This window comes from Muscardinus avellanarius, assembly GCF_963383645.1.
Source record: "Muscardinus avellanarius genome assembly, chromosome: 5".
Lineage (NCBI taxonomy): Eukaryota > Metazoa > Chordata > Mammalia > Rodentia > Gliridae > Muscardinus > Muscardinus avellanarius.
In genome coordinates, this window is record NC_137790.1 from 115,969,893 (window position 1) to 115,997,183 (window position 27,291).

At 44.4% G+C, this 27,291-nt stretch overlaps 1 protein-coding gene across 1 annotated transcript in view; it reads right to left on the minus strand.

Moving 5' to 3' along the window:
- The window catches only part of ERICH6 (glutamate rich 6), a gene marked incomplete at both ends in the record, with an annotated part of 64,469 nt that extends 37,915 nt beyond the window's left edge, over positions 1 to 26,554 (minus strand). The window contains 7 exons of the mRNA XM_080696585.1: positions 2,803 to 2,891; positions 13,084 to 13,141; positions 14,266 to 14,449; positions 14,570 to 14,741; positions 20,838 to 21,007; positions 23,255 to 23,320; positions 26,471 to 26,554. Of these exons, the coding sequence (XP_080552711.1) occupies positions 2,803 to 2,891; positions 13,084 to 13,141; positions 14,266 to 14,449; positions 14,570 to 14,741; positions 20,838 to 21,007; positions 23,255 to 23,320; positions 26,471 to 26,554 (823 nt within the window). The remainder of the gene's footprint in view (positions 1 to 2,802; positions 2,892 to 13,083; positions 13,142 to 14,265; positions 14,450 to 14,569; positions 14,742 to 20,837; positions 21,008 to 23,254; positions 23,321 to 26,470) is intronic.
- Positions 26,555 to 27,291: the final 737 nt, after the last annotated feature.

Below are 27,291 nucleotides of genomic sequence, written 5' to 3' on the forward strand. Positions count from 1 at the left end.
TCCTGAAAAGATGTTTCAAGGAAACACTTTTTTTTTGGTGGTACTGGGGTTCCTGGGGTTCTACCTCAGGGCTACATTCCCAAACACCTATATATCTATATCTATATCTATATATATCTATATATCTATATATATCTCTCTCTCTATATATATATATTTTTTTTAAATTTATTTTATTTGGAAACAGGGTCTCTTAAGCTAGTAAGGCTGGCTTCGAACCTGCTCAGTCCTCCTGTTTCTGCCTCCCAAGCGTGGGGATTACAAGCGTGCGCCACCACGCCTGGCAAGGAAACACGTTTCAAGGAAATGTTTTAAGAAAAATTTTCCAACAGAAATGCTGGCATAGGTCTAACAAAATAATGCTCAAATATTTCCATTGAAGCATTATTTAAGTTACAGAGAAAAGCGAAAACAAAACAAATAAGCAAAAATCCAGCCTTAAAATTTCTAGCAACTGCTGGGTGTGGTGGTGCATGCTTGTAATCTCAGTACTTGAGAGGCTGAGACAAGATCACAGTTCATGGACAGTGTCAGCTACTTAGTGAGGCCTTCTGCAACTTAGTGAGACCTTGTTTTAAAATAAAAAATAAAAAATATAGGGCTGGGGGTATAGCTTGGAGGTAGAATGTCCCTAAGTTTCATCCCCTGTACCACACACACACAAAAAAATTCTGGCAACTTGATTTATTTTATAAGTAATAAATAAAGCCAGGTATGGCGGCACACATTTATAATCCTAGTATGTGAGAGGCTGAGACAGGAGGATCACAGATTTGAGGACAGCCTCAGCAACTTAGCAAGATGCTGTTTCAAAATAAAGAATAAAATAGGGCTGGGTATAGCTTGGAGGTAGAATGGTTCTGGGTTCAATCCCTAGTATAAAAAAAAAAGCTTATAAGTAATAAACAATTATATATGAGGGAATGTTATGCCGCTATTTCAAAGAACTACTACAGTTATTCCTGACTTGGAAAAATTTTCATCCATGATACACCACTGTCTTTGTCCTTTTAGGCTGCTGTAACAAAATATCATTAAACTGCAACGACCTCTCTCGGTATTGTTTGACCCAGCTGATATTTTTTCTCTTTCATACACTTTCTTGGCACTCAGGGCAGATGACTGGTTTTCCTTTTATATTTTTCTCAGTCGCCTTCTCCTGTCCCCAACTGCACAGCAGAGTGCAGCAGGGCTCACCCTTAGGCCCTTGTCTCCTCAGCATCATTTCTGTGCCACTAAAACAAGTTAGATTGTGCCCCTCCTTGGTGCAGGTCCTCCAGAAACTTCCCACATCGGTCGCACCCTGCGAACATGATGCGGGTTTGTTACCTGTAGAACCTTAACCTCTGGGTCCCCTGCAGGCATGCTGGCCTGGCCTGTGTTCCAGGAGGAGGCACTTTCCCTACCCTCTGCCTGAAACTCGCCTCCCGCAGAGATGCAGGCCGAGGCCTTGGGTTCCCACCGCTTTCAGGTTTGATCTCAGCTTTTCTGTGCAAAGGCCCCTGAGCACCCTGTGTGAGCTGGAAGCCTGCCTGCCTTGGCGCTTTCCATCCTTGTCTCTCCTTTCTGTTTTTCTTGAGCACTTGCGTTCTTGCTGTGTTACACATTTACATATTGATTTTGGAATTAGTCACAGAGCTATCACCTCCATCTCCCACACTTCAGTATAAGATCACCTCCACAGGGGTTTTGTTTTGTTCAACATTGGACACCGTAGAGCAGAGCCAGAGTACGGCATGTGTTTGGCAAATGGCAGGTGCTCAACAGCATTTGATGAATATGTGAGTATAAAATTGAAAGGAAAAATGATCACAATGATTACTTCTGAGCAATATATGGGTACAGTAAAATTTAGTTTTTACATTATCTGTTTATTAGTAGTGTGTGTGTGTGTGTGTGTGTGTGTGTGTGTGTGTGTGTGAGAGAGAGAGAGAGAGACAGACAGACAGACAGACAGACAGACAGACAGAGACAGAGAGAGAGATGGAGATTGGGGATTGATCCCAGATGCATTCTACATTCGAGCTATACACCCAGCCTGATTTTATTTCTTATTTGGCAACAAGGTCTCACTAAGTTGATGAGAGTCTCACTATCTGCTGAGGCTGTCCTCTAACCTCCTGTTTTAGCCTCCCAAGTACTGGAATTATAGGTGTGCGCCACCATGCCTGGCTTCTTAATGGCTTGACATTTTTAAAACGATGTGAACATGTCATGTCTATAATTTAAAAAATGAAGATGCACCGGGCGTGGTGGCACACACTTGGAATCCCAGCATTCGAGAGGTTAAGACCCAAATATTGCGGTTTGCGGATAGCCTCAGTTACCAGCTACTTAGTGAGACCCTCTGCAACTCAGTGAGACCCTGTTTCAAAAGAAAGAATAAAAAATAGGGCCCCTGCCTATTTTTTTTTTTTTTTTTTTTGGTAGCTCAGAGGTAGAATGCCCCTGGGTTCCATCCCCAGACCCGCAAAAAAAAAAAAAGATAAATAAAAAATAAAAAATGAAGATACGTATCAAAACATAATGGTAGACTCCTGGTTGGGGGGTCATAAATGCTAGTACTTATTGCACGCTAAGTACCAAGGTGTTAAATATTTTATCTTGTTTTGGTCATTGTTAACAATCCTGTAGCAGGATTATTGTTACTGAGAGAAGAAGAAACGGAGACTCACTGAGGTTAATTAACTTGCCCAGCTCACGATGTTAGAGAGCCTCCAGGGTGGGATTCAGAGCCAGCGCTCCAACTTTTCAATGTGCTGTCCCTCCTCCCAGCTAATGCGAATAAATCAAACTGCTTACCTTCATCCTTTTTATTAAACAGTGTTTGAAGCCAGCTTTCTTCCGTTTGTACCGACATTGGAATTCCTGGATACAAATTGTAATAAGATCTGGAATTTAGATAAAAAGTTAGTTTTAAGTATATGGTTGTTAGCAAGTTGACTAAATACAGTACATTTAATGATTCATATCACATACAGTTTGATTTAAGAAAGTAGCTGCACCTATGTTTGGGGCATAGATGTTGATTATTGTTATTTCCTCTTGCTGGATTATTCCTTTTACCAGTAAAATATGACCTTCTTTGTCTCTTCTAATAAGTTTGGGCTTGAAGTCTATCTTGTCTGATATCATAGTTGCTACTCCTGCTTGTCTTCAAGTTCCATTAGCATGAATTACTTTGTGCCAGCCCTTTACCTTGAGTTTGTTCCTATCTTTACTTGTAAGGTGTGTTTCTTGTAAGCAAGAGATGGATGGATTCTGTTTTTTAATCCATTTTGCCACTTTATGTCTTTTTATTGGGGAATTGAGGCCATTTACATTCAGTGCGATTATTCAGAGATAATTTTTAATTCCTAACATGTTAAGATTTTATTTCTGTTTGAGATAATGTTTATTCTTCTTTGCTGGATAAGAAATCTTGTTTCTTTGGTTCTGGCATGTATTACCTATTTCTTCTTTGTAGTTAATCTCCTTGAGTATTTTCTATAGCGCTGGTTTTGAAGACATAAATTCCTTCAGTTTCTGTTTGTCATGGAAGCTTCTTATTTCCCCATCTAATTTGATAGATAGTTTTGCTGGGTAGGAAATTTTTGGCTGGAAGTTGTTTTCTTTCAGAGTTTGGAATATGCTACTCCAAGCCCTTCTGGATTTCATGACTTGGTTTGGGAAGTCTGGAGTGATTCTAATTGGTTTGCCTCTGTATGTCACATGGCCTTTTGATTTTGTTGCCTTTAAGATTCTCTGCTTGGCTTCCACATTGGTCATTTTGACTATTATGTGGCGTGGGGATCCTCTTCTCCGATCCTGTCTAAAGGGAGTTCTATAAGTTTCCTGGACCTTTGTATCAACCTCTTGCTCTATGTTTGGAAAATTTTCTGCTATTACTTCCTTGAAGAGATTGTTGATCCCTTTGGTTTCACCTTCTTTTCCCTCCTCTATTCCAATTATTCTTAGGTTAGCTCTCTTAAAATGGGCCCATATTTCTTCAATGTCATATTCCTGCTGTCGGATTATTTTTCCTAAATTATAAACTATGTGTTTGTTTTTGGAGCTATCATCTTCTAGGAGTGAGATTCTATTCTCCATGTGGTCTAATCGGTTGTTTATACTTTGAATTGAGGCCTTTACTTCAATGGTTGCATCCTTTATTTCTTTTAGACGCTCTCTATTTTCTTTTAGAAGGTCCTATATTACTTCTATATTCCTGATTTGATCTTCTGGAGATCTCTGAATTTCTGTGTTATCAGGTTCTGATGTTGTGGGGTTGTGGGCATTCATTGCTCCATTGTTATTCCTCTTTCCCATGATTTCGGAAGTTTGTGCCTTCTCTGGGTTCTTCCCTGGATCACTACGACTTCACTTAAGGTGCTCTGGACCTCGAGTCTGTGGTATCTCAGCCACCATTACTCCTTTACTGGGTTGTATCACAAAGTCTCAGACCCAGGGAGTCAATGGAGGCTGCTTGAGACCATGGGGATGCCAGGCTGAGCGTTCTCCCACAGGGAGCTGTGCCTAGGGTATGATATCTCTGCCACCGCCACTCCCCCACTGGGTTGGATTGCAAAATCTCAGACCCAGGGAGACTATCAAAGCTATGTAAGTCCCTGGGGATGCAGTACTGGGATTTCTCCTCTAGGGGCCGCAATTTGACTCACGGTTGTTGAGTGCGCTGATCTGTAGCTGTTGCGGACTCGTGAACTCGCTGCTGCCGCCTCTGGCAATATAGCGCTGCTGCCACACCCCTGGCTGTGAGGCTGGCGTATTTCTTCTCTGGTTTTGAGCTCTGCTATGAGTCCCTGGAAGGCATGGTGAGCCCAGCCCCTAGGAACTTTAGATGCTCCTTGCGCTGAAAAAACTGCTGAATTACACCCAGCTGATCCGCAGTTGCTCACCTCAGCTTCCTGTCCACCCTTCCTCTCTGAAGCCTGGTGGGTTGTTGAGTGCGCTGATCTGGAGCTGTCACGGGCTCTGTGGACTCGCCACTGCCGCCGGCAGTATGGCGCTGCCTCCGCGCCCTCAGCCGTGAGTCTGGCATGTCTCCTCTCTGGTTTTGAGCTCTGTTCTGAGTCCCTCTCCTCTATGGAGCCTGGTGCTATGAGAGAAGATGGCACCGGCATGGCTCTGGCACAGCTCCACCTCAACAACGGAGGCTGGTTTCTTTTCTGGTGTCTGGTTGTTCTTCTAGCCCTCTTTTTCTCTGTCCCTTGTATTTACAGTTTTGATTTCTCTGCGATGGTGTTTTCTGGCTATGAAAAGCACTGATTTTGTGGTAATAGAGATTGATTTTCAGTGGAACTCGTAAACACCACTTTTCTCTGTCGCCATCTTCCCGGAAGTCCTCTTTTTAGATTCTTGATGGTTTCCATCGATGAGAAGAAACTTTTTAGTTTGATGCCATCCCACCTGTTAATTCTTGCTTTAATTGCCTGTCCTTTGGAGGTCTTGTTGAGATGCCTGTGCCTATATGTTAGTGTTGAGCCCATGCCCTCCTCTAATAACTTCACAGTCTCTAATTTCTAAGTCTCTGATCCATCTCAAGTTGATTCCTGTGCAGAATGAGAGGTAAGGATTTAGTTCCATCTTTCTACAAATGGATAGCCAGTTCTCCCAGCACCCAGACCTATTTTTTAATTCTTTATTATATTTATTTTTGTGTGTGTGTGTGTGTGTGTGTGTGGTACTGGGGGTAGAACCCAGGGGCTTTTCTACCTCCGGGCTATACTCCCAGACTTATTTTATATTTCATTTGGAAACAGGGTCTCACTAAGTTGCTGAGAGCTTCACTAAGTAGCTAAGGCTGGCTTCAAACCTCTGCAATCCTCCTGTCTAAGCCTCCCAACTGCTGGGATTACAAGCATGCGCTACCACTCCTGGCTTAATTCTTTATTTTGAAACAGGGTCTCACTAATTTGTGGAGGGCCTCACTAAGTAGCTGAGACAGGCCACAAACCTGTGATCCTCCTGTCTCATCCTTCTAAATACTGGGATTACAAGCATGCGTCACTACACCTGGCCTCTCTCATGGTTTTACCAATGTTCAATCTATGCAAGTGTGACTGTTGGTGGTGATATGTGAATTTAAACATTTATTTACTTGGATTTTTTTCATTATTAGTATTTTTTGTTTTGTGGTACTGGGTTTGAACCCAGAGGCATTCTACCGCTGAGCTAGCCTTTTAAAAATTTTTTGTTTTGTTTTGTTTTGCGGTACTGGGGATGGAACCTAGGGGAATTATACCTCTGAGTGACATCGCCAGCCCTAATTTTTAAATAATTTTTTATTTTTTATTTTTGAAACAGGGTCTCACTAAGTTGCTGAGGCTTTTCTCAAACTTGAAATACTCCTTAGGCACCCCCATACCCAGCTTACTTGGATTTAACTATGCAAAAATTGTTCATTTTCAGTAGCTTAAAAAAGAGCTGGGCATAGTGGTGCATGCTTCTAATCCTAGTACTTGGGAGGCTGAGACAGGAGGATGGCACAGTTTCGAAGCCAGCCTCAGCTGCTTAGTGAGGCTCTGCAACTTAGTGAGACCCTGTTTCCAAATAAAATATAAATAGGTCTGGGAGTGTAGCCTGGAGGTAGAGAGCCCCTGGGTTCCATCCCTAGTAACACACACACACACACACACACACACACACACACACACACACACTGCTTAAAAATATTTCACTCTTTTTTGTAAGGAGCTGATGTTGAATGTATTTGTATTTGAGTTATCTCTGCTGTGATAGGAAGATTTTTATTGGTAAGAAGCGAACATACTGCTTTTCAAGTACATTTCTTTGACTTTCAGTTTTGTTAGGTAATTGGCTAGGTCTTTGAAAATGATCAAATGATGCTTTTGTGTGTGTGGTACTGGGGATGGAACCAGGGGTCTTTCTACATCTGGGCTACACTTTCAGCTATTTTTAAAAATATTTTATTTGGAAACAGGGTCTCAGTGCGTTGCTGAGAACCTCACTAAGTAACGGAGGCTGGCTTCGAACCTTCATGCTCATCCTGTCTCGGCCTCCCAGGTACTGGATTACAAGTGTGTGCCACCATGCCCAGCTCAAAGGGTGCTTTTCAAAAACCACTGAATTCATGCCGTCTTCCTCATTTCTCTTATGCCGCTGCTTTCCTTGATGGCGATCTGTTCCTTGGCACATTGCATCAGTGAAGTTTTTTTTTTTTTTTTTTTTTTTTTAATTCTGAAAGGCCCGTGTCCTGGTAAATGCAATGGAGTGCCCTGCGGAGGGCTGAGGCCACCTGTGCAGGTCTCTGAGGGAGCCAGACCTGTTTATCTAACCTCCCAGGGCAACAAGCTATACAAACAATGAATAGAATTCCCCAGACTACATGTAACGTGGTTTTTCCTTTCCCAGTTTAATAGCTGACAAAAATCAATACATTATTCATTTAGGTCTCCTTGCCTTCTATAAGCTAACCCCAACGTTTGTTTCTGGAGTTCTGTGTAAAGATGGAGGATGATACCAAAACCAACAGTGCCGGGAGCTGACTTGCTATGTAGGAGTGTGTAGGGCTTAATTCACATCATCTCACTTATCTTTACAAAAGCCAATTGAGGCATTCATATTTTCTCTTTGCAGGTAAGGACACTGAGGCTCATGGTTAAAGATTAAAGACCCTCTAATAAAACCACAAGAGCCTTCTCTCTCATTCTTAAACCTGTGTCTCCCCATGTTCATCTGCCTTTTAAATTTTGCCCCTTCCTTCCTTCCTTCCTTCCTTCCTTCCTTCCTTCCTTCCTTCCTTCCTTCCTGTGGTACTGGAGATTGCATCCCTGGGCATTCCACCTTTAAGTTACTCACCCTCCTTCCACAGCCCTTTATATATATGTACTTAGCAGTACTGGGGATGGAACCCAGGGGAGTTCTACCTCTGAGCAGCATCTCCAGCTCTATTTTTTTTTTTTTTTTTGGCAAGTCTGGGAATGGAACCCAGGGGCATTCAACCTCCAAGGTTCACTCCCTGCCCTATTTTTTTTATTATTTATTTTGAGACAGAGTCTCACTGAGTTGCAAAGAGCCTCACTGTGATCCTCCAGTCTCAGCCTCCCAAATGCTGGGACTACAAGCGTGCGCCACCATGCCTGGCTTCTAGCCCTTTTTATTTTGAAACAGGGTCTCCCTATGTTGCTTAGGGCCTTGCTAAATTGCTGAGGCTAGCCTTGCAACTGTGATCCTCCTGTCTCAGTCTCCTCTCTACTGGGATTAAAGGTGTGTACCACCACACCAGGCTAGTTTGTCCCCCCCTTTTTTTTTTTTCTTGGCGGGACTGGTAATGGAACGCAGGGTCATTCTACCTCTGGGCTACACCCCCAGCTCTATTTTTTATTCTTTATTTTGAAACAGGATCTCACTGAGTTGCAAAGGGTCTAAGTAGCTGAGGCTGTCCATGAACTGTAATCCTCCTGTCTCAGCCTCTTGAATGCTGGGATTACAAGTGTGCGCCACCACTCTAGACCTCATTTTTAACCTGACTGCTAATACGGCAATTAAAAATAGAAGTCAAGCTAGGTATGGTGGTGCACACTTGTAATCCCAGCATTTGGGAGGTTGAGACAGGAGGATCTTGGTTTGAGGATAGCCTCAGCTACTTAGTGCGGTCCTTTGCAACTCAGTGAGACCCTGTTTCAAAATAAAGAATAAAAAGTAGGGCTGGGGGTGTAGTTTGTGGGTAGAATGGTCCTAGGTTCTATCCCCAGTAACACACACACACACACACACACACACACACACACACACACACACAATAAATAAATAAATAAATAAATGTAGAAGTCAAGCGAACATTGCTAGCATTTTTTGGATATTTATTTATTTATTTATTTTGCAGTACTGGGGATGGAACCCAGGGGCATTCTACCTTCGAGCTACACCCCCATCTCTATTTTTTATTCTTTATTTTGAAACAGGGTCTCACTGAGTTGCAAAGGGCCTCACTAAGTAGTAGCTGAGGTTGTCGGAGAACCACGATCCTCCTGTCTCAGCCTCCCAAATGCTGGGATTACAAGTGAGTGCCACCATGCCGGGCTAGGATATTTTAAAAAATACTCATAATCTCAAACCAGGCATGGTGGCGCACAGTTGTAATCCCAGGATTTGGGAGGCTGAGACAGGAGGATCCGGGTTCACGGCCAGCCTCAGCTACTTAGTGAGGCCCTTTGCAATTCATTGAGACTCTGTTTCAAAAAATAAAGAATAAAAATTAGGGCTGGGATGTAGCTGGGAGGTAGAATGCCCCTGGGTTCCATCACCAGTACCCCACCCCCAAAATATATATATACCCATATGCTCATCAAATTTAACAGAGAATACTTAGAAAAATATATGTATATATTTTAAAGCATCTTCTTGGGAAGATTTATGAGGAGAAATTAAGAATCTGATCTACCAAAGAGACCCATGGACTTGAAATTATGTAACAGAAATTTTAGGTCAAGATGGTTTCTGAATACACATCTCTTTCCTTTTAAGAAAAAAGAGTTACTTTAAACAAATAAACATCATCCCTGGAAAATAAGGTACCCTTGGTAGACAAGTTAATAATGGAGTCCTTAAGAAAAATAAATGGGCTTAGGGTGGAGGAGAGTCAGAGCAGAGGATACCTCAGTGCAAGACCAGAGACACAAGCGAGGTTTTCCCAGAAGAGCTGAGAAGCTTCCAGCTGGACCCAGCAACACAGAAAGGAGGGATGTGGGGCTGTCACCAAAGAGTTTAGAAGTGATCTTGGAGGAGCTGGCCAGCAGGCCCTTCCTTTCCCTTTATACAGGTCAGCTAGCAACAGTTTTTATTTTCAAAGGAGCCCAAAGCACAGCTCTCGAAAAACAGTGGGCAGCCCGCCTGGAAGGAGAAGTAATGCTGAATTGGGGCTACTTTGTATTCGCCCCACGAGCTTGGGAGAGAAAGGAGGAAGGGATATTCTATGCATAAATAACTTCAACCAGACTGGTCCTAAGTCTAGCAAAGGTGGGGTGACTTGTCTGCCTCCTGCAGACTCTCCACAGGCTCTGAGGAGCAGCCAGCTGCACAGGGATCCTGGCAAACCCTCCCAGGGAGCCTGTTAGGAAACACTCCTCAGCTGCAGGAGGGCTCCATTTTAGCAACCGACCAGCCCTTCATTTATAAATATAAATGGAGAACCAAGAATTGCCAGTTACTTAAGGCTAACCAATAGCACATGTTAGAAACAGATTTTAGGGAAGCCACAAGGAATAATAGTAATTTAAAAAACCCTCATGAAACCAAAAGTAATTCAATAAGGCAATTAACTTCTGCGCAGAATACAAGCACACTGGGTGGGCAGTCTGCTCCGCCCAGAGATGCCCAGAGATACACATATCTTCGTGTAATTCCCAAGGTGAAGGCTACACTGCTCCCCATTGGCTGGAGAATGGCCTTTACAATTAATCCGGTTGGCTAGCTTTCACTGGGCAGATTTTACAAAAGGAGAAACAGAACCGGGAGTGGAATATATAAATGGGTTTTCAAAGGTTACAAAATGGATACCTAGGCGACAGTTATAAAATGGAAGCCTGCCAATTTCTATGAGATCTTGTAACTCTCACAAAACAGATTGCTTTGTTTTCTTATACACTGCAAAAGAAAGACCAAGATAAACAGAACAACTGTCCCTGAAAGAAAGAAGGAATACAGAGAACATAAGAAAACTTTATCTATTTTGGGTACTGGGCATTAAAACCAGGGGCATTCTACCTCCAAGCTATACACCTAGTCTTTTTTTATTTTTAATTAATTAATTAATTAATTTTGTGTGGTACTGGGGATTGAGTCCAGAGGCATTCTACTTCTGAGCTAAACCCCCAGCCCTATTTTTCTTCTTTCTCTCTCTTCCTTTTTTTTATTTTTTATTTTTCGGTACTGGGGATGGAGCCCAGGGGCATTCTACCTCTAAGCTACACCCCCAGCCCTAATTTTTTATTTTTTATTTTGAAACAAGGTCCTACTAAGTTGCTGAAGGCCTCACTAAGTAGCCGAGGCTGTCTGCGAACCATGATCCTCCTGTCTCAGCCTCCCGAATGCTGGAATGGGATTATAAGTGTGCCACCATGCCTGGCTCTTTCTCCCTTTCTCCCTCCCTCCCTTCCTTCCTTTTCTTTTTTCCTTTTCTGGAGCTTGAACCCTTAGGCATTCTACCTCTGAGCTAAACCCCCAGCCTGATTTTATTTTTTATTTGGAAACAGGGTATCACGAAGCTGTGGAGACTCTTGCTAAGTTGTCTAGGATGGCTTCGAACCTGCAATCCTCCTGTCTCAGTCTCCCGAGTACTGGGATTACAAGAGTGCACAACCATGCGTGGCTTTATTTTTAATTTTTGAAACAGGGTATCACTAAGTTGCTGAAGGCCTCACCTCACTAGGTAGCTGAGGCTGGCTGCAAACCTGAAATCCTCCTGTCTCAGCCTCCCAACTACTATGATTACATGTGTGTGCCATCACACCTTTCAAAAGAGAAAATTAGTACAGTAGTGTCATTCAAGAGATTAAAAATCAACAATGAACTATTTTAAGTATTATTTAGATAACTGATAACCGGTTCTCAGAAAGTAGGAGTATGAATCTCCAAATAAAGAAAATTCTCAGCCACATGTGGCGGCGCACGCTTGTAATCCCAGTACTTGGGAGGCTGAGACAGGAAGATCTGGGTTTGAGGCCAGCCTCAGCTACTTAGTGAGACCCTCTGGAACTCAGTGAGACCCTGCTTCAAAATAAAGAATAAAAAATAGGGCGGGGGCTGTAGCTCGGAGGTAGAATGCCCCTGGGTTCCATCCCCAGTACCGGAAAAAAAAAAAAAAATTAGGGCAAAACAATTTAAGAATTTAAAACTGGATTATACAAGCAAAGGTTTTTTTAAAAATTTTTTTAATTTTAGTTTTTGTTTTTGGTACTTAGGATGGAACCCAGGGGCATTATGCCTCCAAGCTACACCCCAGCCCAGTTTTATTTCTTATCTGGTAGCAGGGTCTCACTAAGTTGCTGAGTCTCCCTAAACTGCTGAGGCTGTCCTTGAACCTGTGATCCTCCTGTCTCAGCCTCTCTATCGAGTACTAGGATTACAAGTGCGAGGCGCCACCGTACCCAGCTAAGAGTGAAGTTTGAGTGGTAATGCAAGATTATGGACTCAGACATGATGTGTGGCATTTCAGAGAAGTTTTATGAAGATGTTCTCTGCTATGCTCCTATTTTAGCTAAAACAGTTTAAGGTGAATCAAGATTAACAACAAAAGTAGGGAGGAGGACATGATTTCTACTTTCCTCTGTCAAAGGTGTTCTTGATCACGCTTGCACGTAATCAATAGCGATCTATGGTTCTAAATCTCAGAGCACTTACTATTGTACACGTGGTGTGATTTATATAGATTTATTCCATGTTACACTGATCCCTGGACATGTCATCTTTGCAGCTCGGTAAAAAGCTGGCGTTAGGAAGGGACTTTGTATCTATATCAAAGTGTAGATTGTTTTCTTTCTTTTTTTTTCCAGTGTAGATTTTTTTTAAACTTTTTTTTTTTTTAGTCATACTAGGGATGGAACCCAGAGACATTCCACCTCTGAGCTACACCCCAACTCTATTCTTTATTCTTTATTTTGAAACAGGGTCTCACTGAGTTGCAAAGGGCCTCACTAAGTATCTGAGGCTGTCCTTGAACCGCAATCCTCCAGTGTCAGCCTCCCAAATACTGGGATTATGTCTGGCTTAAAAACCTTTTTGAAGAAGTAAGTTTTTTTTCCCCTCCTGTGGTACTGGGGGTGGAACCCAGGAGCTTTTCTACCTCCAGGCTATACTCCCAGACCTATTTTATATTTGAAACAGGGTCTGACTAAGTTGCTGAGAGGCTTGCTAGGTAGCTGAGGCTGGCTTCGAACCTGTGCGATCCCCCTGTCTTAGCCTCCCAAGCACTGGCATTACCAGCATGCGAAACCACGCCCGGCTCAACAGGTAAGTTTTAAAGGCCCTGGATTAGTTCACTCTACTTTTGAATGCATTTATCAAAGAGGTAAACATTATCAACTTAAAAAAAAAAAACAGCAAAAATTGAAAACATTTTCTTACCCATCTGCATGTGTTTCAGATGAATCTTTCCTAAATGTCTGAAATATTTTAGGAACACCTGTTGAATGAAACATTTAAAAATTTAGCTCTCTCAAAATCATCTGTTTTCCAAAAGGCAATTTGCATGTGTGTGTGTGTGTGTGTGTGTGTGTGTGTGTGTGTGTGTGTGAGAGAGAGAGAGAGAGAGAGAGAGAGAGAGAGAGACAGACAGACAGACAGACAGACAGACAGACACTGGGGATTAAACCCAGGAGCATTCTATCTCTGAGCTACACCCCCAGTTCTATTTTATTTTATTTTGAAACAGGTTGATGAGTCTCAATACTTGCTGGGGCTGTCCTCTAACCCCAATCCTCCTGTCTCAGCCTCCCAAGTACAGGCATGCACCACCATGCCAGGCTCCGAAAGGCAATTTCGACCTCTAGTGGACATTTGTCAGTGTGACAGCTTTGTGGGTGTCCATACTAGGAGCATGGTCAGTAAAGAGGCCAGGGACCTGCTGAACATCAGGGTAGGACAACCTCCTTCCCCAGCAAAGAATTATCCAGACCAAAATGGCAGCCCACTCTAAGTGACTCTAATGGAGGGCCCCCCCATTTGTCTCTCTTTCTTCTTTTTATTTTCTGTTTTTCTTCTTTTTTCTTTTACTGTATTTTTTTTGGGGGGGGGCATGTGAGCTGGGAATTTAATCAAGGGATGTTCTATCTCCAAGCTATACCCCTGCCCTTTTTTATTTTGAAACAGAACTCTGCTAATTGCCGAGGGTCTCTTCCTGAGGCTGGCCTTGAACCAGCGCTCCTCAGGCTCTCAAGTACTGGGGTTATAGGCCTCGCCATCACACCTGGCTCCAAGCGCTATCTTTGCTGTAGGGAATTCACCTACATCCTAACCTCCACTCCAGACGTCAGCACCTTGGGCCGAGAGCGACTGAGACCGAGTATCTACAGTACTCGGCCTGCACTGGGCGTGGTGGTGCACACCTGGAATCCCAGTATTTTGGGAGGTGAGACAGAAGAATCATAGGTTCGAGTCTGGCCTCAGCAACCTAGCTAGAGCCTGTTTCAAAATAAAAACTTAAAAAGCGCTTGGGGATATAGCCCAGAGGTAAAAATGCCCCTGAGCCTAACCCCCAGTACTCAAAACAGAACGGAGCAAGGGGCGCTGGAGAGGGGCGTGCTTTACTTTTCTGGGAGGAGGTGCTGGAGGGAGGGCTCTTGCTGGGCGTGAGGCTCTCCTGGCTCCCGTAGCTGCTGGACGGGTGGCTGGGCTCCTGCGTGGTGCTCAGGCTGGGGCTGGGCACGCTAACCAAGCGGGGGCGCATGTCTGATGGGAGGTCAGAGTAGATGCTGCCCCTGAAGTCCATGAGCTGCCAGAAGTCATCACTGGAGAAGGGGTCGGGGACGACCTCCACCTGCTCCACCGGCGCCTCTGGCTTCTTCTCCTCCTCCTCCTCCTCTTCCTCCTCTTCTTCCTCTTCTTCCACCACCTCCTCATCGTCCTCCCCCGACCCCTCTGGGGCCTCCCTCTTCTCCGCGGGCTCTCCCATGCTGCGAGGCGAGAGCACAAGTCCCTGCTGAGGGCGGGAAGCCAAGCCGCTGCCGCTGTGGCCGTTGCTGGTCCAGGGGCGCTGCTGTTGTGCACCGGTCTCCCTGGCAACGCTTCCGGAGCGAGGGCACTAGCAGGCCTGCCCTTTCCAGCCAGATCTTTATTTATTTACATTTTATTATTTATTTATTTATTTGCGGTACTGGGTGTTAGGGTTTAAATGGTGCGAGGGCTCTTTTTCTTATTCAATTAAAGTTTGTTGAATAGGGAAATTAAAACTAATAGGCACCTCGATACAGTTTTAATGAGTCTTTATTGCAAAAATCAGTAGGAAATAGAGAAGAAAAGGAAAAGCCAGCATGTTGGTATGCATGCTGGAGTGACCGAAAATGAAACTCTGCCCCTTTTCAGGACCCCATCCTTTAAGTAGATTTAGTATTGGTATCTTTTTATCAGCATTACCAAGGCAATGGGCGATTTCTAATGTAGCTTTTTTCTTTTCTTTTTTTTTTTTTTTTGTGTGTGTGTGTGTGTGTGTCTGGGGCATTTGACCTCCAAGCCATATCCCCTGTCCTATTTTTTATTCTTTATTTTGATATAGGGTCTCACTGAGTTGCAAAGGTCTCACTAAGTAGCTGAGGCTGTCCACTCACTGTGATCCTCCAGTCTCAGCCTCCCGAATGCTGGGATTACAAGCGTGCGCCACCACGCCTGGCTTAATGTAGCTTATTTCTCAGCCATGTGGTTCCTCTGTCTTCAGACAGTGCACTTACTAAGTGCAGGGGTCAAGAATCTACCTGGCCTTTGCTGCTATTGTATTGGGCAATATTGGTTGCTCATCCACTAGGGGGGCTTCAAAGCAGCACGTGGAGTTTACCTTTCCTATACCCAGGCCAGGTCACAGAGGAGAGGAGGTAAACAGAGGCACTGATTGTCTCTATGGAGTTTTAGGGCTTTAATGATCTCTGAGGCTTTTGCTATAGGTTAATCATTAGAAGGAAGGGCAAAGACAGAGGGGAACTCTGCAATGTAACAGCTGCCGCCCCTCCCTGTCTGAGCGCCTGCGCAGCACCCAGGTCCTGACTGCTTTGTACATTTTGGAAATTAATACCAAAGCAATTTTCCCATACCAGCACACTGGGGATGGAACTCAGGGGCATTCTACCTCTGAACTATACCTCCAGCCCTCTTTCTTTCTTTCTTTCTTTCTTTCTTTCTTTCTTTCTTTCTTTCCTTTCTTTCTTTCTTCCTTTCTGAAACAGGGGTTCACTAAGTTGCAAAGTGCCTCATTAAATAGCTGAGGCTGTCCACAAACTGGGATCCTCCCGTCTCAATTTCCCAAATGCTGGGATTACAAGCATGCACCACCATGACTGGCTATTTTATTTTTGTGGTGCCGGGATTGAACCCAGGGACATTTTACTTCCGAACTACACTCCCAGCTCTATTTTTATTTATTTTTAATTTGGAATAGGGGCTAAGTTGTCGAGAGCCTTGCTAGGTTGCTGAAGGTGGCTTCAGAAATCTGTGATTCTCCTCTCAGCCTCCCAAGTACTGGAATTGTAGGTGTGTGTCAACCTCACCCGGCTCAGCCAGACCTCTAAAAGCTGAATGGAGGAACCAGGCAGCTGGCGACAAGCACCAGTGAAGGCCACCTGCTGAGGGTGACCATGGACTTTGGTTTTTGAGTGGAAAGCTGCCTGTTGGTACTTCCACTAAAACTCTATTTTACATAGACCAAAGTTGGTCCATGGGCTTTAGTTTGCCCAGTTGAATTTTTAAAAATTGCATTAAATACAATTTTGATTCGTGAGAATTGAAGCAGCCCTTAAATTTTCCACCAAATAAATTTTGTGTCTCTCTCTAGTCTGAACCCTGCTTATTGCTTGTTTGGTCCATCCATTCTGGAAGTGAGAAGTACCAGAGACATCTGGCCAGCCGGGCCCTACCTCCTCTCTTCTGGAGCTTTGTTTTCAGTTCACTGTACATTATTATTGTTCTTGTTGTTGTTATTATTGTGACATTGAGAATGGAACCCAGGGCCTTGTGTATGCTAGAAAAGTGCTCTACCATTGAGCTACATCCCCCAACCATAACTTATTTCTATATACACAAGAAGTTATGTAGGATAATAGAGTGGACTGATGGTTGACTGACCCTTATTTTAGGTGATATGTCATCTCTACGATTTCAGCTAAATTGCTGGACCTCTTTCAGCCTTAGTGGCCCCGGATATAAACTGGGATGCCTCTAAGATGTCCCTGGAGATTGAGAAGTATGGAATGGCAGTCTATAACTGTCAATGCGTTTCATCCAGAGTTTATCAGCAACATGGCAAAGTGAGACAGGAGGGGTGTGTTACCCGTTGCAGTGAGGTGTCTCCGAAGGAGGATGTTGACTGATCTATCCAAGGACCTAGGCTTGGTTCAGCTGGGTAGGAAGAGGGCTGTGGGCTGTGGAGATGTAGGTTTCTGTCAGAAATCAGGGCAATTGATTCTTTTTTTTTTTTTCAGTACTGAGGATTGAACCCAGGGTCTTTCTACCTCTGAACTATGCTGTATTTTATTATAATAAAATATTTATTATTCTTTATTCTTTTTTCTGCGGTTCCTGTTTTTTTTTTTTTCTTTCTGGGTTCCTGGAGATGGTAGAATTCTACCTCTGAGCTACACTCTCAGCTCTGTTTTTTATTCTTTATTTTAAAACAGGGTCTCACTGAGTTGCAGAGGGTCTCATTAAGTAACTGAAGGCTGTCCATGAACCCAGATTCTCCTGTCTCGGCATGTACCACCACGCCAGGATATTCTATTTTTTACTCTTTATTTTGAAACAGGGTCTCAGTAAGTTGCAGAGGGCCTCACTAAGTAGCTGAGGCTGGTGGCGAACCTGCAATCCTCCTGTCTCAGCCTTCCAAGTACTGGGATTACAAGCGTGCGCCCACACAAGGTTCCAGGGCAATTAATTCTATGATGGAGTATTCAGTGGTGACACAGTGACCTTATTTTTATTTGTGTTTAGACAAAACTATGAAGCATCCTTGTTTTCTTTTATTGTGGTGTCAGGGTAACCTAGTCTGAGGCTGTGCTTCCTTGAGAAGGTCTCTGTCCAGCAGGAGAAAAAAATGGCCTGGCCATAATCTTGAGACCAGCTTGGATAATGCCGAGCCCCAGCTGGGAGTAACACAGAGGCTTCCAGCTCAAGAAACTGAAGTCTTAAGAGGACTCTTAGGTCAGCAGAAAGTGAGAAGGTAGGTGTCTAAGTTCACTGAACAAGGTCAAATCCAAGGCAGATTTATTGAGCACTGCCGTGACCGTGTGCTGGGCGCGGCGGTTGACAGGAGGGCTGCGGCCCGTCCTCACTAAGGGCGAGGGTACTCAGCCTGTGGCAGCAGGCCACTGGCTCTTGGGCACGAGGTTGCCTGCACCCGAGGTCAGAGAGAAAGCACATGAAATGCTTTTGCAGGACGGTGTCTTGCAGGCTAGCTGGGATATTTGAATTGCTTTGGAAACAAGGGTAAGTGTGCATCAGTCCAAAGCATCGTAGAAGGCCCCGGGAGGGCGGCACAGGGAGCTGTGTTTGGGATTTAAGAAAAAGAAGGAAAGGCCCAGTTTTTTACCAGGTCAATAACAGAATTGGGGGAGGGGAACGCAGTGGGGAGGAAACCCAGGGGCTGGTGAATGCTTAGCATGCGCTCTAACCTGAGCTCTGCTCCTAGTTTGTTCTTTCTACCTTTCTTTCTTTCTTTCTTTCTTTCTTTCTTTCTTTCTTTCTTTCTTTCTTTCTTCTTTCTTTCATTTGCAGTACTGGAGATTGAACCTAGGGGCATTGTCAAAATCCCCAGCTCGATTTTTAGTCTTTATTATTATTTATTTATTGCAGTACTCTAAGCTATACCCCAAGCCCTATTTATTATTATTATTATTATTATTATTATTATTTTATTTTTATTATTTTGGTGGTACTGGGGATGGAACTCAGGGGCCTTCTACCTCTGGGCCACAATCCCAGACCTATCTTATATTTTATTTGGAAACAGGGTCTCTTAAGCCAGCTGAGGCTGGCTTCGAACCTGCGCGATCCTTCTGTCTGATTCTCCCAAGTGCGGGAATTACAAGTGTGCGCCACCACGCCCGGCTTATTCTTTATTTTGAAGCAGAGTCTCACTGAGTTGCGAAGGACCTCGCTAAGTAGCTGAGGCTGTCCGTGAACCATGGTCCTTTGGTCTCAGCCTCCCAAATGCTGCCTAGTTTATAATAACACCATTTGGTGCTGGAGGCAATCTTAGCAGTCATGAACTTCAACTGACTTCTCAGGGTATGGTAGTACAGGCCTGTAAGCCCAGTACTTAGGAGGCTGAGACTGGAGGATCAAAGGTTGGAGGCCAGATTCAGCAATTTAATGAGGCCCTCAGCAACTTAATGAGAACCTGTTTCAAAATAAAATATATAAGAAAAAGGGCTGCGCGTGAAGCTTAGAGGTAGAACATTTGTCCCTGGGCTCAATCTCCAGAACACACACAAAATAATAATAATAATTTTCTTCTCCAAGGGGGGAAATGACCTGCTCAGGAGGAGGCTGCTGTGTTCTGTTCCCAGGGTCCTCAGAACAGACTGGAAAACAGCTGTGGGGAGATGGGCGGTGCTGTGCCAGCCTCCAGCCGCCGTCTCCAGTTTGGTTCTGTGAGTGCTATGACATTTTCTCAGTTGCATGGTGAATTAAGAATTTAAAGTACTCCTTATTTAGAGCTCTTGTTCAGCCCTTAAAAAAAAAAAAAGTCTTCGGTGCCGAAAGCCAGCTAGTCCAATGGGGCGCGAGTTTGCTCGCGGTCGAGGGTCTCAGTAAAGGTGGGGAAGGATAGAGTGATTTTCTACAGATTCTTATCTGTAGCGGTTCTTTCCTAGGAAAATAATCCTATGATCGGCGCTTTTAAAAAGAACCTGACATGGATCGATACTTCTTGTGCAATCGAACACTTTATTTTTGACACAAGATTTTTTATATTTTCCCCTCTCCCAGTGAATTTCTAGTAAAAAGAAGTGCAAAACACCCAAGGTACAAAAGAGAGATACACATGCAAATTACCAACCCTGAACAAGACAAAAGTAAAGACCTGGGATATCCCAGGTCTTTGTGTTTGAAATCAGTCCCATTATCTCAGGTGGGCCTTGTGCTCGGGAGCCCAGCCCCCTTTGGCCTTGCAGCTGCAGAGGCTTCTATTTGGCTAAAAGTCACACCCAAAAATCACTTGTTGAAGAATCCAGTTTGTTTTTTAAGAGTTTTCTTTAACCCTTTCGGAGCTCATTCCTAGGGCTTAGTCCAATGTCCTTCTTTATAATGGGGGACGAAGCCTGAGATTCCAGCTTTCATATAGTTATCGTAAGGAAAATCCGTGTTCCTTCATGATGATCTAGGGAATTTCGATGAACGTCTGCTGGATTTTGTCTGCAATACTATCCGCTGTCTGAAAAACTTAAACTCATGACACAGTTTAGCAGGTAAACACCAAGAAATAACATGAGGTCTTTAGATTAGTTGTCAGATATATTTCTCTAGCAGCTGAGCATTTTCCTTCTTTTAATAATCCATATTCCTATCACTAACCTTCTGCAACTTTCTTTTCTTTTCTGATTACCCTAATTCTCTCTTTCCCATTCGGGCCAATCTCAGGATAAGCTCTTCTTCATACAAAATACTTTCTTATTCTCACCATATTTTCTTTCTTTCATCTTTACACATCTATTTTATCTGTCCTTTGTTTTGACATAGCTATTTTTAACCAGGTGGTGTCGCTGTATTGAAGGTCGAAGGTGGACTGGAATGCTGCTTTTAATTACCATTTGAACAAGGCTCATCTAATTACCATTTGAGCAAGGCTGAAAGTTTGCTGGAAAGATTATTTTACATGAATTCAATTTTTTCTCGCAGTCCTGATCTTTTTCCCACCGGAGCAATTCGTTTGGGGAGTTAAAAGAATCATTACCAAAAGGATAGTAGTTATGAAAGAATATCTAAGAGTGGAGAATACTTTTTGCCAGCGACCACACCTTCTCTCGGGGCTTATTTCTCACTTTGAGAATCGCCTATGACTACATGGATTCTCACACATGTAGATGCCGAGATGGGGTGGGCAGCAAAGTCTTGGCACTTCGGAATTTCCTTTTCCCTTGGATCAGGTTACTCTACAAAGAACAGAAGTAAAACTTCCCCACAAGGGGGCGCCACTCTCCTCTTTGGGCCGGGCCGATACATTGCCATGCCCGGGCGCTTTGCGTTCTCTTCCCCTTTTCAGAGGCCGCTGGGGTCCAGGGCTTGGGATTTGAGAGGCGGCCTCCACCCTTGACAAGCTGCATGACAGGTTCTGAAGCCTTGGTTCACTGACCTGTATAATCAATTATCAGTCAGTGCCTTGCGACTTACTTCCAGGGCTATTTTGAGATAAGATTTAATTATTATTTTGATTTTCTTTTCTTTTCTTTTTAGCACTGGGGAAGGTTAACTCCGAGGGAATCCTACCTTCGAGGTGCACCCCTAGCCAAACTTTGTTTTTATTTTGAAACAGGGTCTCGCTAAGCTGGGGAGGGACTCACTAAATGGCTGAGGCTCGATGCGAACCTGCGACCCTCCTGTCTCAGCCTCCCAATTACTAGGGTTACAAGCGTGCACCACTATGCCTGGATCTTAAATTTCCTTTTGGAGAGACTGATTTTTGTATTATTTTAATTTTTAGAAGCACATAATTGTGTGTGGGGGGGTATTGAGGATTGAACACAGGGGCATTGTACCTCTGAGCTATACCCCCATTGCCTTTTATTTATTTTTATTTTGAAATAGAGTTTCACTAAATTTCCTGAGGGCCTTGCTAAGTTGCCAAGGCTGGCCTTGAACCTGTGATCCTCCTGTCTTAGCCTTCTAACTACTAGGATTACAGGCGTGCACCACCATGCCCAGCTAGAGCACATAATTCTGTTCATAAAATATTACTAATTTGTATAAGCAGTAAATTAATGTCTTGAGTGCTTTAGTCAAGTGCCCATGTGGAATGTTTGAGCACATGTATGTGGTTCTGGGGATTGAACTCAGGGGGCTTCTACCTCTGAGCTACAACCTCAGCCCTTTTTATTTCTTATTTTGAAGCAGAGTCTCACTAAGTTGCTACACACTGGCCTCAAACCTGTCATCGTCCTTTCCCACCCTCCCAAGTATTGGGATTACAAGCCTGTACTACCGTGCATTTTTGCTATCAGGGTATGTGGTGTTACGTCAGTGCTTCCTGTTGCCATCATGAGTTATTTCTCTTTCTATTTACTGTCTTCTTTTTAAAGGCGGTCATGAAACCCCCACTTTGAGAAAGGTAAGAAAGTGATTTTATTTACAGTTCCAACTTATTTGCATGCCGAAGCTCCCTGTCATGTTCACAAAGAAGGTGCATTATCTCTTCCAAATGCTTTTGCTGAGCCTTGATTGTGTGTGTGCGCGCCTGCGTGCCTGCATGCGTGTGTGTCTAGGGAGACAGCAAAGGCCCGCAGCCTCCGTAATGGCTAATTAAGGAGGTGCCTGTTTGCAGTAGCCATGAGGGGCATCTTTCTAAATGTCAGGTTCTCCCCTCCCCACTAGCTCCTTTCAGAAGGTGGTTTCTGAAAGCCTGTTTATGCCTCTTAACCGACAGTGACGCCCACTTTATCTCTGTCCTTAATATTTTATGTGGGTTTGCCTTGGGGAGGTCTTCTCTCACCCCCGTGTCCCTCCTCCTCCCGCTTTCTGCTCCGGGCTGCACACCCTCTCCCTCAGTCTTTTCAGGTTAAGCCCAGTTTCCTTAACCTTCTGGCTGTCCTTCCCCTCCCCTGCTTTCTATTTGAGACAGAGTCCACCAAGTTGTTGAGGGTCTCACTGAACTGCTGAGGCTGGCCTGGAACCTGCGACCCTCTTGTCTCAGCCTCCCAAGTACTAGACTTACATGCACGCGCCTGGCTTGACCACGTCCTTTATCATTTGTGAGCCTGACCCTATTTGTTGTCTCAGAACTACCCCTGCAACTGCAAAGAACTGGATTCCCTTCATCCTTGCTAGAACTAATGATTCCAGGGCCACCCTGTCCTCCTCCAGGACTTTGCATTCATTCATTCATTCATTCCACTGAGTTATTTGTTCACAAAAAATAATTATTATTATTATTAATTTTTTTCAGTACTGGGGATGGAACCCAGGGGCATTCGACCTCCGAGCTACATCCCCTGCCCTATTTTTTATTCTTTATTTTGAAACTGGGTCTCACCGAGTTGCAGAGGGCCTAAGTAGCTGAGGCTGTCCGCGAACTGTGATCCTCCTGTCTCAGCTTCCCGAATGCTGGGATTCCAAGTGTGCGACACCATGCCCGGCTGGCCACGGTCTTCTTGGCCTTCCCAGAGCTCTTTATCACCCATCAGAACATCAAGCAGGTGGAGCTGTTGAGAAGGGATGGACTTGAGGAGCGAGGCCACCTGGGCTTAAATCCTAGCTTCATATAGCCTGAGTGTAATACTGAAGTGCAACCTGTTTAGGCTCCCCAACCTCTCTGCCTCAGTCTCACCTCTGTAAAATGGGACAAATACTGAGTTTTCCACAAAATGGGCACTAATAGCCTTCGTACCTGTTTTGGGGCCTCGTTATGCATGGGGACAAGGGTAATCGGGGTTTTTGCTTTTAGCAACATTATCTGGAAGTTGAACGCATCACTCTCATTCCCTTACTCTTGGTCCCACCCGCTCACTGGTTTGGACCATAACTTAGAGACAAGAGATGACAGGGTATTTCAATTCTTCCTTCTAGCCAATTGCTAGAAGTTGTGATGGAGGGTAGAGGTGGGCGGCAATTGCGACGTCAGAGAGAGAAGACAGGTGGATGGATCCTGGCTAACAGCGTGGACCCTGGTTAGGAAAGGCAGGGAATAGAATCTCATACTCAGAATGGCTGGTAGGACCAGGGTAGAGATAGCCGCATGGCTTCTCTTCTGAGCAGGGCACTGATGCTTCTGAGTGCTGGGAGGATGGATTCGAGTGGCATCTGTCAATCTAGTGCCGGGATCAGAATCCCCAGGACGGCTAGTTAGACTAGACAGCTGGGTGTCTTCCCTGAGAGTTTTCATTCAATAGGTCTGAGGTAGATCTGAGAACTTTTACTGCTAACACTAATCCTGTCGATGCTGGGGGGCTGGTCCAGGAGCCAGACTTTGAGAACACTGTGTCTTGTTCCCAACTAGCTCACATTGGTTTTGCTTTTAAGAGCTGGTGAAAAGGGCGTGTATAACAGTAATGATATAATTGAGCCCTGCATTTGTGGCTACAGATTTCTAGAACCTTCCACCATCCTCTGACTGTTGGGGTCACTGCAGTCTAGGTCAGGTAAACATCTTAGCACAGACGAGTATGATCACATCCCTTTTGATTTTCTAAAGCCCATTTTCTCTCTCTTTTGCTAATTCCAGTAACGATCCCAGAAAGCCATTTAAAGCTCTTCCCTTGAAGCAGCTTCACTGTTTTTATTCACAAAAGACATGTGCAACGTATTATTTTACTACCTTTTGATTCACATAAATTTAATAAGATTCTTATGAACGCAGGTCTTTGTTGTTTAAGAAAAAATAAAACACAATTTTTTAGTTGCTTTCTTTTTTTTTTCCAAATTTTAGTAACGATATTGAACTTGCCAAATGAGGTAACTGAATTCCCTATATATTAGTTGTAGAATGGAATTGAAAACAAGGACAGATCAATTAGAAAATAATTCTGTTTCCTGAGGAAGTTGCCTCACACTGGCCGGAGTCTATTTATAGGCTTCATTTTTTTAATCATTGACATCTTCAACTTGGCTGAAATGGCGTTGTTTTATTTTCAGTTCCAAGATGCACTTAGCAGGCAGCGGAGCAGAAAGAGGGGCCACCTTGAACCTTAGGAACTGAAGTCAGTCTCTGGTAGGCTATCAGGATACACAGTTAGAAAAACAGGAAGGAGACCAACCAAGCAGGAAGAAAAAATGAAATGTGGGAGAGGAGTCAGGGGCTGCCATGTAGGTCACATCCAAGCCCACCTGGTTTGGCCAGTAGACATCACATTTTCTTAGTCAAAGAGGACCCAGCCAAGTGGAAAGGAACTGGGGGTTTAGTTCCCAGAGAAAACTGGTGAGTTGGGTCACTCTTGTCATTCTGTCAAAGGTTCAGGCAAAGAATCTGAACAGGTAGGAAAAGAAGTCAAGAGATCTGTGCAGGAGAAGGCCAGGCAGGACTGTGGCCACCACCTGATGCTGTCCTGAGAGCTTCAGGAAAGAGCAGCGGCTGTCAGTCCAGAGTCCCTCTCATTTGGGGACCAGCATGTTGTTAAGAGCTTTGGCAGCTTCTTGGAGGTCCATACTGTTTGACTCAAGCTGGTCCCGCTGCCTGGGCTGACAAGTGGTCCTCTTTGAGGCTGAAATCTTGGCACCTCCAAGCTGAGTCTGGGTTTTGTCTGCTTTTATCTTCGACGCAGATGGAATCATACCACACACACTTTTATTTGTCTCTGGCTTCTTTCCTCCTTAGTGCTAGCTATATGTGGCCGTAGATTGTACGTTCTTGCTGTGTGATATACCCCAGTTTATCCATTTATCTGTTGATGGGTATTTGGGTAGCTGCCAGTTTGGGGGCTATCGTGAGTCATGCTGTCGTGGACCTTCTGGTTTGTGACTCTGGTGAGCAGATGTTTACATTCCGTTGGTGCCTTATTTTTAGTTATTGAAACAGCTGAACACCCCCGCCGTAGTCCATTTTGGCTGCTGCCGCACAGCGACAAAGATGGGGTGGTTCCTCAATCGCAGAAATTTATTTCTCACCATTCTGGGGACTCGAGTCTGACATCAAGGTAGCACCACGGTCTGGTTCAGGTGAGGGTCGCCTTCCATGCTGCAGACTGCTGTCTTCTTGTTAAATATCACCCAGTGGGGAGAGATTTCCTTTTCTATTTTCTTATTTGCGGTACTGGGGTTCCTGGAAGCCCTTCTATCTCCGGGCTACACTCCAAGACCTATTTTATATTTTTTATTTGGAAACAGGGTCTCTTAAGCCAGCAAGGCTGGCTCCGAACTAGCGCGATCCTCCTGTCTCCGCCTCCCAAGTGCGGGGATTACAAGCGTGCGCCACCACAGATTTCCTTTTCTAAGGGCACTAATTTCATTCATAAAGACTCCACCCTTGTGATTTCCAAGAGGCTCCATCTCCTGCTACTGCTAAGTCACATCAGGCACCAGCATATTAGCATGTACATCGGGGGGGGGGGCACCAGCATTCAGCCTACGACATCCTCCTTTGAGTCAAAAACTGTTGCTATGAGAAATTAGAAGAGAGAGATAATGGTGTCCCTAAGGGCACGGGTCAGGCGAGCAGCTACATAGGCCAAATGACTATCCAAACCTCAACCCTTTGGGGCTCTTTATTTAACCCCCTATCAGGAGTCCAGTTCTCTCCATTTTACAGACAAAAAAACTGAGACCTAAGGAAACCAAGTACCCCACCCGAAACCACACAGGAAGCGGTGAGGAGCTGCATCTGAACCCAAGGGGTCTGGTCCAGAAGTCGAGCTATTTGTCCCTCAGCTCTTCTTCCTCTCCGCCATCCCCTTGTTGGTGCTGGGAGAGTGTCTCTTTCTCAGCCACGTTTAAATGTGCCTCAACTTCCCCTTCCTTGACCACACATCTCCTGCCAGCCGCTTCCCGGCTTCTGCCCTTTACAGGCACGCTTGTTGCAGGAGTCGCCTGTTTCCTGGCTTCCTACAAGTCCTCCCTCACTCCAGGCTGACGTCAGCCATGCTCCGGCAGCACACGCTCCTGCAAAGGTCACCGCGACACCTCCGTAGATCCGTGGGTATCTTGTGGCTATCAACGTAGAGATATCCTCTTGGTAATTTCCAATATTGTGGATCATTCTGTCCTTGAAATGTTCTCATCCCTTGGCTTGAATAACTCCCCGAGCTCTCAGCCTGCCTCTTTAAACTCTCTCCTTAGCACCTCTGCTTGGCTAATCATCTTCCATACGACTTTTAAATATTGCTAAGTCTCATGCCTTATTCCTGGGCTCCCTTCTCTTCTAATTCCATTCTACCCCTCCTCCTCCTCCTCCTCCTCCTCCTCCTCCTCCTCCTCCTCCTCCTCCTCCTCCTCTTCTACTACACTACCACCTCCTCCTCCTTCACCTCCTTCTCCTTTTTTTTTTTTTTTGATACAGAAGATGGATCCCAGGGGTATCCTACCTCTGAGTTAGACCTCAATCCCTATTTCATTTTTTACTTTGAAACAGTGTTTCACTAAGTTGTTGAGAGTGTCACTAAATTGCTGCACTCCTCTTATCTCAGCCTCCCAAGTACTGGGATTACAGGTGTGCACCACCATGCCCAGCCATATCTTCTTTAAAAATAATCTCATCTCCACTCATGGCCCCATTTAGTATTTATACCCAGAGAATCCCAGCTTGGCTCTTGCTTCTGAGTTATAAATTTGCTTATTAAGATCTTCTCCCATTCTATAGGCTTTCTCTTTAGGTTCTTGATGGTTTCCTTTGATTGAGCAGAAACTTTTTAGTTTGATTCCATCCCACTTGTTAATTCTTGCTTTAATTTCCTGCTCTTAGGAGGTCTTGTTGAGAAAGTTACTGCCTGTGCCTAT